The sequence below is a fragment of the Phlebotomus papatasi genome, chromosome 3, assembly GCF_024763615.1.
Source record: "Phlebotomus papatasi isolate M1 chromosome 3, Ppap_2.1, whole genome shotgun sequence".
NCBI lineage: Eukaryota > Metazoa > Arthropoda > Insecta > Diptera > Psychodidae > Phlebotomus > Phlebotomus papatasi.
Window position 1 is genome coordinate 45,124,094 of NC_077224.1, and position 15,493 is coordinate 45,139,586.

At 34.1% G+C, this 15,493-nt stretch overlaps 1 protein-coding gene across 1 annotated transcript in view; it reads right to left on the minus strand.

Moving 5' to 3' along the window:
- Window positions 1–15,493, minus strand: part of LOC129807947 (neurogenic protein big brain) — a 54,111-nt gene that overhangs the window by 26,754 nt on the left and 11,864 nt on the right. The window contains exon 3 of the mRNA XM_055857566.1: window positions 4,744–4,870. Within this exon, the coding sequence (XP_055713541.1) occupies window positions 4,744–4,870 (127 nt within the window). The remainder of the gene's footprint in view (window positions 1–4,743; window positions 4,871–15,493) is intronic.

Consider the following 15,493-nt stretch of genomic DNA (forward strand, 5'->3'; position numbering starts at 1 on the left):
CACTTTACAAACGTCTGGAGGCGCTGCGGTTGCAAAAAATATCTAAAATGCCACAAAATATTTTCTTCTCTAATTTATGTTTCTTAGCAGGTCGTGTCCCTTCTCGTAATACGTACTTTTGCATTCCTTATTAACAAAAATAATGTTGTACCAAAGCATTTCTCTCAAACCTATCCTGAATTTTGGGACAGCTCAAAAGAATATGAGTCATCCAGCGCAAAATTTTATCTCAATGTTTTTGTTGTAATATCGACAATTATTCACAATTAACCCAAATAACTGTATTCAACTAAATTATTAAAAGCATTTTCTTGTGAAAATGACTTAACTCTAAGGAATTAAACAATTTTCACATTAAAAAACCTCTCATTTTCTATACGTGAATTTTCGCGGCACTTCGAAGAATCTCAACAGGCACCACCCTATTCCCTTCGGCTTTTATTTTAGCTCAGGCTTGGATTAGACCAAGTTTGAGTTCGTTGGAAAGGTCTTGGAATTCCTGAAAAGTTGAAAGATCTGGATTGATTTCAAGCGTTTCTTATAAACCGGTTATGTACCAAAAATTAATATCATGAGTTTGAATTGGTCCGTAGGGCGTATTCCCCGTATTTAAAGTTGTTGAATTTTAAGTTGTTCAATTTGGAATTGTTGAATTTAAAAATTGTTGAATTTTTGTGAGTAAACTCAAAAATTGTTTAATTCTGTATATGTTGAATTTTCCATTTCAAAGATTTTGATTATTTGCCTTTTTAGACATTTCTATTGTTCTTTCCTGTACTCGGAATCCCCCTAATGCGAAATGATTACATCTGATGCTCGGATCTTCACGATATACTTATTATGCATATAAATATTTGATTTTCTACATGAGTTTTGCCCAATAAAAAGCATCTCGACTGAAGTATAAGTTTTACATGGAAATTCAACAATTTTTACACAACTTTTATTTAAAAATTCAACAACTTTGATTGAAATACACAAGGCTTAACACTATAATAGTGTGAGAAATTATGATCAAACTATAATAGTGTTAATTTTTGATCATCTGACAAAAAATACCATAAAGTTGCATATTTTTTCACACTATAATAATGTGGAAAACTATAATTATACTACAATAGTGGTAATTTTCAGAAATTATTAACAGTTTTAAATCATGAAATTTTGTTGAATAAATTTTATGACTATAATAGTAAGAAATTTTACACAGATCACAATTAAATGATTATTTTCTCCGATTTTACACAATTATTGTATTAAAATTATACACATTTTCAAATTAAACAACATTGTTGAAAATTTTTCAAACTATAATAGCGGTAATTTTCAATCACGTAACAATAAATTACCAAAATGTTGTGTATTTTTTAAACACTTTTAAATTAAACAACTAAAATGGTCGATTTGCACTATTATAGTAGCAAAATTTTACACATTTTTTAACTTTGTAGTTAGTCGGAAAATGATGAGAATTTAGCCAAATTAATATTTTGATTATATTTACGTTAAGCCATCTCTCGGCTTAAGTCATAAGCGTGTCTAGGCGTCTACGGCATAAGGCTACTAAAAATGATGCATTCTTATGGCCTCTACACACTAGAGGAAAATATGTCCAGTCCATATTGAAGAGTTTTTCTTACAAAAGTACAAGAAATTTGCTTCAATATGGACATAAATTGTTCTAGTGTGTAGATGCTATTAGAGTTTCAATCCAAAATTCTCATTAAAAAGCTGCATTATAAGCTTTTTAAAGCTGCATTATAAGATTTGTCAGTCCCTAGACACACTTAAGGCTTAAGCCGAGAGACGACTTAGTGGAAAATGATGGAAATTAATTTAATCATTATTTCGACTATAATAATGCTAAGCCGTCTCTCGGCTAATCCTCAGGTATGTCAAGGCCCTTAGTTTTTCAGGGCAGCTATTCTGCTTCTTAGGTTGATACCTCTTAAAATATTTTTACTATATTTGGCCCTGTTTATTTACAAAATTTTTGGAAAATTATTAGCAGTTAGCCCTATAAATTCCAGAAATTTATTTTTCAGTAATAATCTCTTCAGAGAACAAAATCAAGAATATTTTAATATTATTTTGTACTAAAATTGATGTAATTCTAGATAAAATCAAAGAGCAAACGCAATCTCTTTGAAATTGCATTTTTTAAAAGAATATTGATTTAATTTCAATACGATAAAAGTATTAGGTGAGATTCTTAACAATCTCACCTACTATAATCCTAACAAAATTTCATGTCGTCCGATCGACCTCAAACTTGGCCAAAATGTGTTTCAGCACTTCCTGATCACGAATATATATGTGGCTATTTTACGTTCCCGGCCGGCCGGCCGGCTGGCCGGCCGGCCGGCCGGCCGGCCGCTCTTTGGAGCTTAATAGCTCCTAAACTAAAAAAGATATTCACTTGCGGTTTTCGGCAAAGGTTATATATCGGGTGAAAATTGCAACTTGGTGTATTGACCCCCCACCCCCCACCCCTCCTTCCGCCATTTTGAAGACCCCCCTTTTTTTGTTTTCTCAATAGCTCCGCCCCTATGGCATCGAGCGGGCTCAAATTTTAGTATGTTATAGCTGGGCCTTAGAGCTTTCCATCAATACCAAACTTAAGGTCCCCCGACCCCCCTGACCCGAGCTATAAGGGTCCAAAAAAAATTTCTTAAAATGGCCATAACTCCGGTTCTAATTGTCAGAATTTAAAAAATGAGGGCTTTTTGGAAAGCTCTCGTAAAATGCCACTTCCCCTTCTAACATCGCAAGTTCATAAAACCACCGCTAGGGGCGCTATTATTAAAAAGAAAATTTTTAAATCTTATAAGTTAAATAACTCAAAAATTCCATTGTGCATCGGGCTGAAATTTTAGTATGTTGTAGCCGTTGATTATACCTATCAAACAAAAAAAACTTTAAGTCGATCCATAACCCCTGACCCGAGCTATAAGGGGTCAAAGTTCGAACATTGACCGGCCTCTATCTCCGGTTCTAACTAACATAGCGGCCTAAATTTTACCTTTTTGGTTTCGTCTCGATGAGCACTTTCAGATGGAAATTCAAAAAGTCACCACAGGTGGCGCTGTGATAGCGTTAAAATTCATCGAAATTCAAAGTCACTTTTCTCAAAAACGGCATTGTGCAAGTTAATGAAATTTTAGTATGTTGTAGTCCAGTCTAGGACGTTTCCAAAATGGTGCGTATGTGCGCTGTGGTTTTAATAGAACCGGAGATATGAGGGGTCAAAGTTCACAAAATTCAAAAAATCATATCTCCGGTTCTATGTGACCGATTTTGATGAGTGAGGGCTTAAACGAAAGATCTCACCAAATACTACAACTTTCTAGAATATTTGAACTTCGTGGGACCAACACCAGGGGCGCCACAGTCGAAAAACCAATTTCAATATCACATAACCTCAATTATCTCGACTGTCGCTGAACCGATTTTGATGTTTACTTCGACATAATTGTAGAGCACATTTGTCTCTACATTTCGTCCATACATCATTTTCCGCTCAGACTACGCTATCACTCCGATTTTGCCGTTTAAGTGTGAAAAAATTGATTTTTCCCATAATAACGCTTTGAAATCACTCAGATGCCAATTTGACTGCCTCTACTCCACAAAGACACTTAAAATATGGTTTTAAATGGAAAGTCCCACAAAATACAACAATTCTTTGATATAGTTGAAGTTCAACAAATCACTACTTGGAGCACTATGGATGAAAAAACGAGTTAAGAAACAAAAAACCTCGCTTATCTTGGCTTCTGAGTAATCGATGAGATCATGTTCTATAGGAAAATTATAGAGTACATTCTGGTCTACATTTCACCCATATAACACTTTTCTGTCAGTTCATCCAAATCCTTGACATTTTGGTTCAAATACAAAACTTGTATAATTTCACGAATTTGATTCAAGATAACTGAATGGCGACTCACAATTTCGGCTCTAAATCGAATTTGCATGCACTCCGAGTTAGCTCACGTTAAGAATCTCACCTACATAAGCCGGTTAGGATTATCTGTCCCTTTCTCAGTAAAATGCAATAAACATTGGGATTGAGCAGATGTTAATTGTGAGAATGCATACATTGTATCCATATGATAAATATTGTATTGATGAGAAATTAAAAAGCAATTTCATGTAAAGACACAAGGTCGGACTTTCGAATCAATTCCAAATTGAGACATATTCTTAAGCCATTAAATATCACTTATCTTTCACGGAAATATGCAGAAAATATGTATTTTCGCATAATTTGTTTGGATTAAAGTACCTCTTGGCAAGCAACTTAGTTGCAATATCGGGAAGAAATTGAGGATCACATTAAAGCGATACGATATTTTGTGATTAAGACGACACGAGAAGATTGTTAATTTTTTCGGAGTCTATAGCGATTTTATTTGTACAGAAACCACCACCTGCCTCTGGTTTTAACTCCTTTCTTTTCACTCTCTTGGGCATTTTTTGTTGGCCCTCATCACAAAATTCGTTTCTGGCCAGAAGTTTCTTCATCTCTCTCTCTCTCTGCTACTTCTTTTGCCATTGAGTGTTTCTTTTTTTTTATTTGTTAACAAATTTGGTTTTGTGCATGAAATCATTCGGATATTTTTCTACGGGGATTTTTGTACGGAAACATCTGTCTGCGAAGGCTATACTTTCGTAAATTGCACATTTTTGAAGAAGAAAGGAAGCAACAAGATTGCAATAAGTGTTGGAGGGTTTACTCACCCGTATAGTAGAGCTGCTCCAGCAATTCCGCCCCCACATTGTGCTGTGATGTACATAGCTGCCCTGAGTGGTGATATCATTCTAACCACTGAAAGTGCCAGAGTGACTGCAGGATTTATATGAGCTCCTGAAAGGACAGGAAAAGCCATCTTTAAAGCATTACTCTCAAGATATATTAGGTGAGATTCTTAACAAAATCTCACCTACTATAATCCTAACAAAATTTCATGTCGTCCGATCGACCTCAAATTTGGCCAAAATGTGTTTCGCCACTTCCTGATTCCGAATATATATGTGGCTAAGTTACGTTCCCGGCCGGCCGGCCGGCCGGCCGCTCTTTGGAGCTTAATAGCTCCTAAACTAAAAAAGATATCGACTTGCGGTTTTCGGCAAAGGTTATATATCGGGTGAAAATTGCAACTTGGTGCATATACCCCCCACCCCCCACCCCTCCTTCCGCCATTTTGAAGACCCCCCTTTTTTTGTTTTCTCAATAGCTCCGCCCCTATGGCATTCAGCGGACTCAAATTTTAGTACGTTATAGCTGGGCCTTAGAGCTTTCCATCAATACCAAACTTAAGGTCCCCCGACCCCCCTGACCCGAGCTATAAGGGTCCAAAAAAAATTTCTTAAAATGGCCATAACTCCGGTTCTAATTGTCAGAATTTAAAAAGTGAGGGCTTTTTGGAAAGCTCTCGTGAAATGCCACTTCCCCTTCTAACATCGCAAGTTCATAAAACCACCGCTAGGGGCGCTTTTTTTAAAAAGAAAATTTTTAAATCTTAAAAGTTAAATAACTCAAAAATTCCATTGTGCATCGGGCTGAAAATTTAGTATGTTGTAGCCGTTGATTATACCTATCAAACAAAAAAAACCTTAAGTCGATCCATAACCCCTGACCCGAGCTATAAGGGGTCAAAGTTCGAACATTGACCGGCCTCTATCTCCGGTTCTAATTAACATAGCGACCTAAATTTTACCTTTTTGGTTTCGTCTCGATGAGCACTTTCAGATGGAAGTTCAAAAAGTTACCACAGGTGGCGCTGTGATAGCGTCAAAATTCATCGAAATTCAAAGTCACTTTTCTCAAAAACGGCATTGTGCAAGTTAATGAAATTTTAGTATGTTGTAGTCCAGTCTAGGACGTTTCCAAAATGGTGCGTATGCGCGCTGTGGTTTAAACAGAACCGGAGATATGAGGGGTCAAAGTTCACAAAATTCAAAAAATCATATCTCCGGTTCTATGTGACCGATTTTGATGAGTGAGGGCTTAAACGAAAGATCTCACCAAATGCTACAACTTTCTAGAATATTTGAACTTCGTGGGACCAACACCAGGGGCGCCACAGTCGAAAAACCAATTTCAATATCACATAACCTCAATTATCTCGACTGTCGCTAAACCGATTTTGATGATTACTTCGACATAATTGTAGAGCACATTTGTCTCTACATTTCGTCCATACATCATTTTCCGCTCAGACTACGCTATCACTCCGATTTTGCCGTTTAAGTGTGAAAAAAAATGATTTTTCCCATAAAAACGCTTTGAAATCACTCAGATGCCAATTTGACTGCCTCTACTCCACCAAGACACTTAAAATAGGGTTGTAAATGGAAAGTCCCACAAAATACAACAATTCTTTGAAATAGTTGAAGCTCAACAAATGACTACTTGGGGCACTCTGGATGAAAAAACGAGTTAAGAAACAAAAAACCTCGCTTATCTTGGCTTCTGAGTAATCGATGAGATCATGTTCTATGGGAAAATTATAGAGAACATTCTGGTCTACATTTCATCCATATATCACTTTTCTATCAGTTCATCCAAATCCTTGATATTTTGGTTTAAATACAAAATTTGTATAATTTCACGAATTTGATTCAAGATAACTGAATGGCGTCTCCCAACTTCAGCTCTAAATCGAATTTGCATGCACTCCGAGTTAGCTCACGTTAAGAATCTCACCTACATAAGCCGGTTAGGATTATCTGTCCCTTTTTATTAAAAAAAATGGTTCCACTTTTCGAAGCACAAAGAACGTCTCTACCCTAAAACCGGTAGAGTAGCTTCCCTTTTTTCTATTTCAAAAATACTTATTATGCCCGTAATATAGGCAAACTAATTTTTGATGATACTTAAAATTACTCTATTAGATTTCACTAAATCAAATTATTTCACTTTTTACCCACGATTTAAAAAAAATCACTAATAAATAAAATTCATCTGGATAACATATTACAGGGACTATATTTTCTTTAGTTCAGTGCATAAAATGCTAAGTGATTCTCATCGACCCGGAAGGCTTTTTAATGAAGTCCAGGGCAAATTCCTTCAAGCCACTGTCTTCTGGAAGAAATAATTCATCTTCTCTCACCAATCAACAATTAAATAATTAGGCTTATGGTTAGTGGAAGGACCTGGACATTCCAACAAGTGCTCAGAATTTGTCACCACGAAAAAAGCTAAAGAGTCTGTCTGCCGGAAAAGATCACAGAGATGGTCAATGCAGGAGCATTCCTGTGAGTAGAATGACCCAAGGAAACGCTAATTTCTGGTCCAATGTGCAGAAAAATATGATAAGGAGGAATTTTAATTGCTAGCGGCATCCTGAAAGTTTCATCATCATCTTTTGCCCAGCTTCGCTCATATTTTTCCCCCCCAGCCAACAAGAAATTCACGTGCAAGTAAATTGGTACGTTGGTCCTCTACCTCTTTGCCCCAAAAACACCAAAGGAAACGGAGTCCGAGACTTTCCATCATCTCTGGGTGAGCAGTCTTTGCGATATCAACACTCTGGCAAAGTAACTTTTTCGGCAGACAGAGCATAAGAAGTTCCAAACAAGAAAGTGTAATTGCACATCAACATTTCAGTCAGGTAATTTACAATCTCATGCCATGGAAATATGCAATAAAGTGACATTAAATTTGCATAAAATTGCGACAATGTGCCCTTTTTGCACCCTCCAACCCACCAAAAGGATTGTCTGGCACGCTGAATTTTGAGGCAGCATAAAGTTTAGACACATCTGGGATTGGAGGTTTTCACTGATAAAATTACTGGAAAATTCTCTACGTCCTTCAACAGAATGTACTTTGTTAATCACCTCATGAAAATTCTGAAGAACTTCAGGGAAAGGGATAAATGAAAGTGAAGGATGAAGACAAGACATTGATGGTTCCTTGTCGATCCCATAAGAATCCTCTCGTAAAGAATTCAAATTAGCATTCCAGGCAGTTTAATAATGGAAAATTGTACAATAAAATGTCCCATGCTTTAGGTCTAATTTCGCATTCTGAATAAAGATTTGCGTACGAAAGCTTTAACTTTTGCAAACATTTTATATTCTAAGTTTTAAAGAAGATTTTTTATCTGCTGAATATTAAAGATCAGTCATAATGAACACATGAAAAAATCAAGGGTTTAGTACATGCATGTACTAAAATTTATAAAAATAAAATTATTAGCAGCTATCGGTAATAAAAACAACAATTGCACTTCTTTGGAAGCTTGTTAAATACAAATTTCGCAAAATTCTGTGACTTTTTGAGAATATATTTTTTTTGTTTTTGAAGGATAAATAAAATTCCCTACTTCTTAATGGGTTTTAAAGTTTTGCTATACAAAAATCATGAAACTAAATATAATTAGAATAGAAATTCTGGACAGAAATCCCATTTCTGTCCAGAATAATGAAATATTTTGACATTTTTGGAAAAAGTAATCTTTACTTCTAAATGTGCGTGCACTTACTACCACTGTTCTAAAATTGGACTTTCTATTAATAGAATTGAAAAATGTGTAACCATATTTTTCTACTGTTTATGAATAAATGTTTTTCTTTTTCTTTATTTATAAATTAAATTTTTAATTTTTAAATTAAATTTTAATATTTTCCCAAAACTTTTATTTTAGTACATGTAGGGTCAAAGGAACACTTCTTCAACAGGGAACCCCTATTGACATTTATGTTGAAATTTATTTAATGTATTTGACAAAACAGGTACAGAATAGGGTGTGAATAGGTCCTGACACGAGTTCTTAAAGTGTCAATAGGTGTTCCTTTCACCCTATCTTGGGCGTACTAAATTTAGATCAAGAGCGTATTTGACAAAAAACTAAAAACTCTTAACATATTTTTTCAACAAAATTATGGTTCAGGGAGCCAACAAAATATTTTTGAATACATAAAATTAGAAACATTTTAATTTCTCAAAGATAAATCTTTCAAATGTTATGATAGTAATACCGATTCGTAATCGCTCTAATTGCGTTCAATTTTCAACTGAACAAAACTCGTTTAAAATTTTTCTTATAAAAAAATTAAAAAAAAAACAGTAACACTGATCCTAAATCTCAATATCTTAATTTAAAAATAATTTTAGATAAAATTTTACTATTCAACTTTTACCAGTTATAAGAGTAATGTATTTTAGCTTATTAACCCTTTTTAAGGGGTATCGTGGTTCAGGAAGACTAAGAAAACATATTTCCTCTAAATTTCTTTTCAGCATATTAAAACAATTATTTAATTCAAGTTCTTAGGCATATAAAAATACAACAGTAGTAAGGGGACAGCAGAGTACTGTTTTGTGGGCGTGGCTTTCCGTGGAGCACGAGACTGTTTTGTGACGCCACATCGATAACTCTGGTGGGTGGGCTACCTACAGGTCGGTTTTCCCCGCTCCCCGCCCTCCTCTCCCCGTCCTCCTCTCCCCGCCCTCCTCTCTCCCCGCCCTTTCCGGCTACTATTTTGCGTTTTGGTTAACTATTTTAACTGAATATGGAGCACAATACTTATTTGTGGGCGTGGCTTGTCTGTGGAGTACGATACTGTTGAGTGGGAAGCGATTTCATTGGCTGTGGAGCACGATACTGTTGAGTGGGAAGCGATTTCATTGGCTGTGGAGCACGATACTGTTGAGGGACGCATTTTCATTGGCTATGGAGCACGATACTGCTGAAAGAAGCGTTTTCATTGGCTATGGAGTACGATACTGCTGTTTGAAATGTGATCCGTTTCAGACGCCATATTGATCTTAGCTGTAAGTTTTAGGCGACCATCTTGAACTTTTTGGAACTTTACACTTTTTGAGATTGCGCTTTTTGATAGTCATTTTGAATATTTGAATTAACGGAAATTACTTTGGTGGACTCTTCCTCATGTAATTTTTTTCTCCCTATATAATTTATATGAGAAAAGATCTGCCATCCATGGGAATTGATCACCAGACCTCTCGGTTGCGAGTCCAGCACCTTATCCATTGTGCCATTGTGGCATGATAGAAGGTTTGTCAGAAGTCTTTCCTATGCAGTAAGCGGGATTCTCTATACTCTCTGGCCTATATGCACTGTCCAAGTGTGGAAAGATGCAAATGCAATATGAGACCTTTTCGCGCGCTCGAGACCATATGGGAGAGACTATTTATATGAGTCTTTGCGCGACAATTTGATTCCTTCAGATGAATGAAGCAACATGGAAAAAAATGTCTTGCAGTGTGCAAGATAATTGTCAAATTGAGTGGAATTTCGCAATATTCACTAATTTTTTCTGGCGATAAGAACTATCAATAATTTTCATTGGTTATTGAACAGCATGATGTTGATGCCGTCATGCAATTTAAACCATTTTCATTGGATATTGATCAATAGATATTGAAACGTCATTGAGTTGAGATTTGCATGTAAACAGCTTTTTTTAAAAACATGCAACTTTTGAGCTTGCGTATTTCAATATTGTTTGCAATATTTGTCTTTTTTATTTAAATTGTAACATAAATTACCGAAAAATATCATACTTTTTCCACTTACATGATTGTATCTCACATTATTCACATCTCTTGATGATATGATCAAACGATCTTTGTGCAATTTGTCTAAAAAAATATTTTTTCGTTCAGTGATTTCAGATAAGAAGTGATAAATTTCGTGAAATGTATTGAATTTCTGCTTATTGCAGATGGTGACTGCCATGAAATTTCAAGAATCTGAGTTTCAGATCCCCAATTTTCAAATAAACAAACTGATGATCAAAGATGTTGCAATGCATTTCTATACAATTGCGGGATTATTCGAAATATGATCTCTTGTAGCATGCATAAAATAAAAGAATTAAAAAATGAATGAAAAAAATGTCAATGAGGGCAAAATTTCTTGTCTTGTGTGTGAATCATTTAACTCTCTTGATCGCAAGTGGGAAAGTATGGAAAAAGTGTTAGATTTCTCATAACTTTGTATTACAATGTTCTTTTTCTCTGACATTAGAGAATTTTTACAACATTACAGAACAAAATTATTCAAAGTGCATTATTGATTTGTGTTTTCTCTTATTATAATTTAACAAAATGAAAAAATCTTTAAATATATGTACAATATTTAACTAAGAATTTGATTATGTGGAGAAATGGCAGCAGAGTGAAATAAAATAGGAACCGACTTTTCATATAAAATTGATTTTTATGAATGAAATGTTGTATACACTTCTATAATTCGGTACCTGGGATGCTGAATTAACTTATGCATTTTTCATTGATGACTCATTATCAAATTTATGTCTATTTCTGTGGGACATATCTCAAGATAGAAGATGAAATCCTCTTTCTTTAGTAGAAGATCAATTTTTTTAAGATGACTCTCAGTAGAATAGGCATAAAAAATAAAATTCAAGCGATACTCACTAAAATAAAGTCAAACATTTGCGTTCTTACACTGATAAAAGAAATTTAGCCTTGCACTCACTAGCACTTCATCACTGAATACTATTAATTTTAGTTCTTGACCGTAAAGCTTCATCCTCCCCTGAATAAATGTTAACAAAATTTTATTTATTATATTGAAAAACAATTTAAAAAAAAGTAACTTCACTTGTTATTTAGAAAAATGTTCTATTTGCCCCTCGCATCCTACCTCTAGACTTTATTCTGAGATATGAACATGACATGTCCAAACATGTTTCATCGTGTATGAAACAAACATTTTGCATACGTTTGCATAATTTTCTCGGGAAATTTCGTCAGTACGATCAAAAGATCCTAAAATATTTTATAGGAATTTGAACATTGGAAAAAAAGTCTCATTTGTATCCCTGATTTATTGATGAGTGGAAGGCATTTTCTTAGTGAAAAGTGATAAATCACAAAATAACTTATCTGAAAATATGGAGACAAAAGAAAGATCACATCAAGTTCCAAATGTAATAAAGGCAAAGCAGCACTTCAACAAATATAATCATGATCCTGCTGAGGAACTTCGAAAGGATGAGGAACAATATGCAAGAAATCGACAACAAAATACAACTCCTGAACTACTGAATGCATACACCTACTTTCTAAATCAAACATGCACAATGTTTACCAACGATCGGGTTTACTCCAGAGAATTTTTCACCAGTTGCTAATATATATGCCGTAAACTACTGGGATGGAATTGATGCTGTAGAATTCACCCAAAATACATGGACAACGTTCTGTGCCAGCAAGCAAACTTTAAGAAAAATTGTTGGGAGAGGATGCTGAAAAGGATGATGCTAATATGGAACTTGAGCTGCTGAATATTCAACTTGAAAACTGCATGAACATTAGTAGTTACTATGCCGTGGAAAATTCCGAACTACTTATTCTCAGTCAAAATGATGGAAATGATCGTCTATCCCTAAATATTTCAGAATTTGACAAATTAATGTTACTTTCTGAATTTATAAATGCAACTTTGATTTACAATACTTCTGTACAGTGGTATGTACAAGAATATTTTGAGAGATACAGCAATGCTCGTAAATCTTTAGGTGTGCAAAGATTGGAAAATTCTAATTTTTCAAACAGCAATACTTTTGATCCACCAGTCAATTATTTTCGCCTGTTTCATGAAATTCCTTTTGTAGCAAGTAAATCAAATATTTCTTAAAATGTAACATGTGTATAAAAATCAAATGATGTCAAATATAAAGATGAGAAAACGTAAATGTAAATTGTTTTAATCTTGTATATTTGCAATCTGAATCCTCTTAAGATAAGAAGAATGAAGAAAAAAATGAAACTTCAATTGCACAGGGTTATGCATTATGCCAATATTTATCTATACCAACATTCCCTTTTCATCTCAACATATTTGCTATGTGAGCAAGATTAAAGTCAATGAAATAAAATTATTTGTGAGAATTTTGTCTTGTTGTGAAAAGAAATTGTTTTACAATCAATTATTTCAACATTAGACAATGTTTCATCTGTGCATCAAGAAAAACACAACATGTTTCATTGATGCATGATGAAAAAAATCAATATGAAAATGCAGTGAAAAATTTTACAAACATAAAAAATCTGCAGAGAGATATCATATTTTTAATCAACTTGCATTTTTTCTGCATCAGAATATTTTCTTCACGTGAAAAAAAAATCTTCAAAGTGGCGTCTGGCATTTTTTCTCAACGTAATCTGATTTTTTCTTTGCAGCATTAGCAGGATTATTTTAATTACATTTTATAGCACAATCAAAAATGATTGTATCGAACTTCTTTGACAAAATCTACTCGATTGCATGCAACTACTTTTAAACAATTCACATGATTCCTCATGTTGATGGCAACATAAAAACAAAAAAAAAATAATGATACTTTGATCAGATGCGAAAGAAAACTCATTTCATTGTTTTACAATCAATTTTATTTATAACTTAGTCGGTTGTAGTTTTTCATTACACAAAAAAAATCTTGACTTCATTTTTTGTTTTCTTCCCGAGAAATATATTCTTGTAGTCTCAACGTATGGCTCTCGGCATATAGAGCAATGTCTTGTTTTTGAAGCACATCCTTGACAAGCAGCAACGTGTCCACAAGGTAGGAAAGCGGTATCGTATTCATTGTTGTAGCATATTTTGCAGATTTTATGTGATTGCTGTACAATATCGTATTCTGCTTCTACATTATCACAATCCAAAATTTGATCGTCAAAGAATATCTCGAACAAATTATCAATTGTATTTTCATCATTAGTGTTAAAGAATTGTACCATCAATTGTTTTTTCTCCAAAATAGTCATGCATTTTCCATTTTTCATTTTTCTTGAAATTTTTTCCACTACACCGCGACGTAAAATCTCATTTTTGTTTTCATAAAGTAGGCCGATCATTTGCGCTATTGTCTTTTTATGTAAAATAAATTGCACCAAATCAGACTCTGATTTTTCTTTTGCCAAAGCTTCTGCTAATTGTCTCAAGCTGTGCGTACTCATTGCGATATAGATTTTTTCTGAGTGATTTTTTAAGATACACCATGTTAAATAATTGTGAAAAATGTTTGTAATGAACAATTTTCAACGAAAGAAAGAAAGGGGAGAGGGATTTTTGGGTTAAAAACGCTCTAAATTTATACTTTTAACTTTTTATTGCAAATGATATAGAAAATTATACATCACTACTAGAATTTTCAGATGAATATACATGATCTGAAGCAGGTTTCCTAGAATAATATAACGTTTGTTCCTCAAAATCAGATAAAAAATCTTCCGCAGGTACTTGATCTCCTTCTGAATCAGTCACATATTCTACAAGGTAAAGATTTTTCTCCTGTTTTTCAAAGTATTTTTCTGTGAGCTTATCTTTTCTTTTACACATGAGTTGATCTTCAACTTCTTTGTTAGATTCCTCTACCTCACTCCTTTGAATTTTGTGTAACTTCTCGGAAGCTATGTCCCGTTCCATTTTATTTAAAATTTCTTCTATCCAAGATGGCGGGTCATCGGAATGTGGTCTTTTTCGTGTAAATCTTTCCAAAATTTTCTCAGCTTCTTCTTTCGTAGGATTATGATTTATCAAAAACTGCAAAACAGTTTACGTCAAATACAATTTTTATGAATTTTTTTATTAAAAAATATGGAACTCACCATGTTATTGTGTATCCGAAATATGTATTCTCCATGAATTAGGTTGGCCTATCTTTCGTAAAACAAACTTATTGGTTTGACTGTCGATTATAGAATAACAACAATTTTACACACTTGGTTGAAATATCCAGTTCAAGTTATGCATCGCTTAAAAAATTATCCAATATTGAGAAATTGAAATATTATTTTCACACATGCAATGAAAAATGTCTCATAAAAGTTTCAAAATTGTACGATATTTTACTGAAAAAACACCATACGTGATAAAAAGATGAAATTTGAGATTTTCCTTCTTTGTATGCACTAGGACATGTTTCGAACAAGACTTGATGGCCCTAGTAAAATACACTTACACGATCACAACTTTTCTTGGAAAAAATCCTTGGAATTCTTGGAAATATGATCCTCTGCACACGTGCAATTAGGAATTTTTTAATAAAAATACTAAATTCCGGAATGATTTCCTGGAAAAGCATCATTTGCAACAAAAAAATGAAATTGGAGATTTTCCTTTTGCATGGACATGTTTCAAACCTCTCCTGTAGAATCCATGAAAATCGTTTTTTAGCGCACATATTCTTGATTTATGAGTGTCAAAAACGTGTAGATCCAAAATTTGGGCCCGACCTGAGGAGGTCGCATTTCATCTCGTACAAAATGCACATACACCAATTGTACTGGGCACCCACCCCCCCCCCCTCCCATACCTCTATACCCCCCACCCCAAACCCCTTCTCAGAATCCGATGACGTCATATTTAACTTTTGTATTAAAATTTACACATTACACTCATTTTTTAACGTTATTTTCCCACTTGACTTGGATTTTTTACAAATTTTTATTGCGTTTGTTTAAGTTGTTATATCAGGGCTA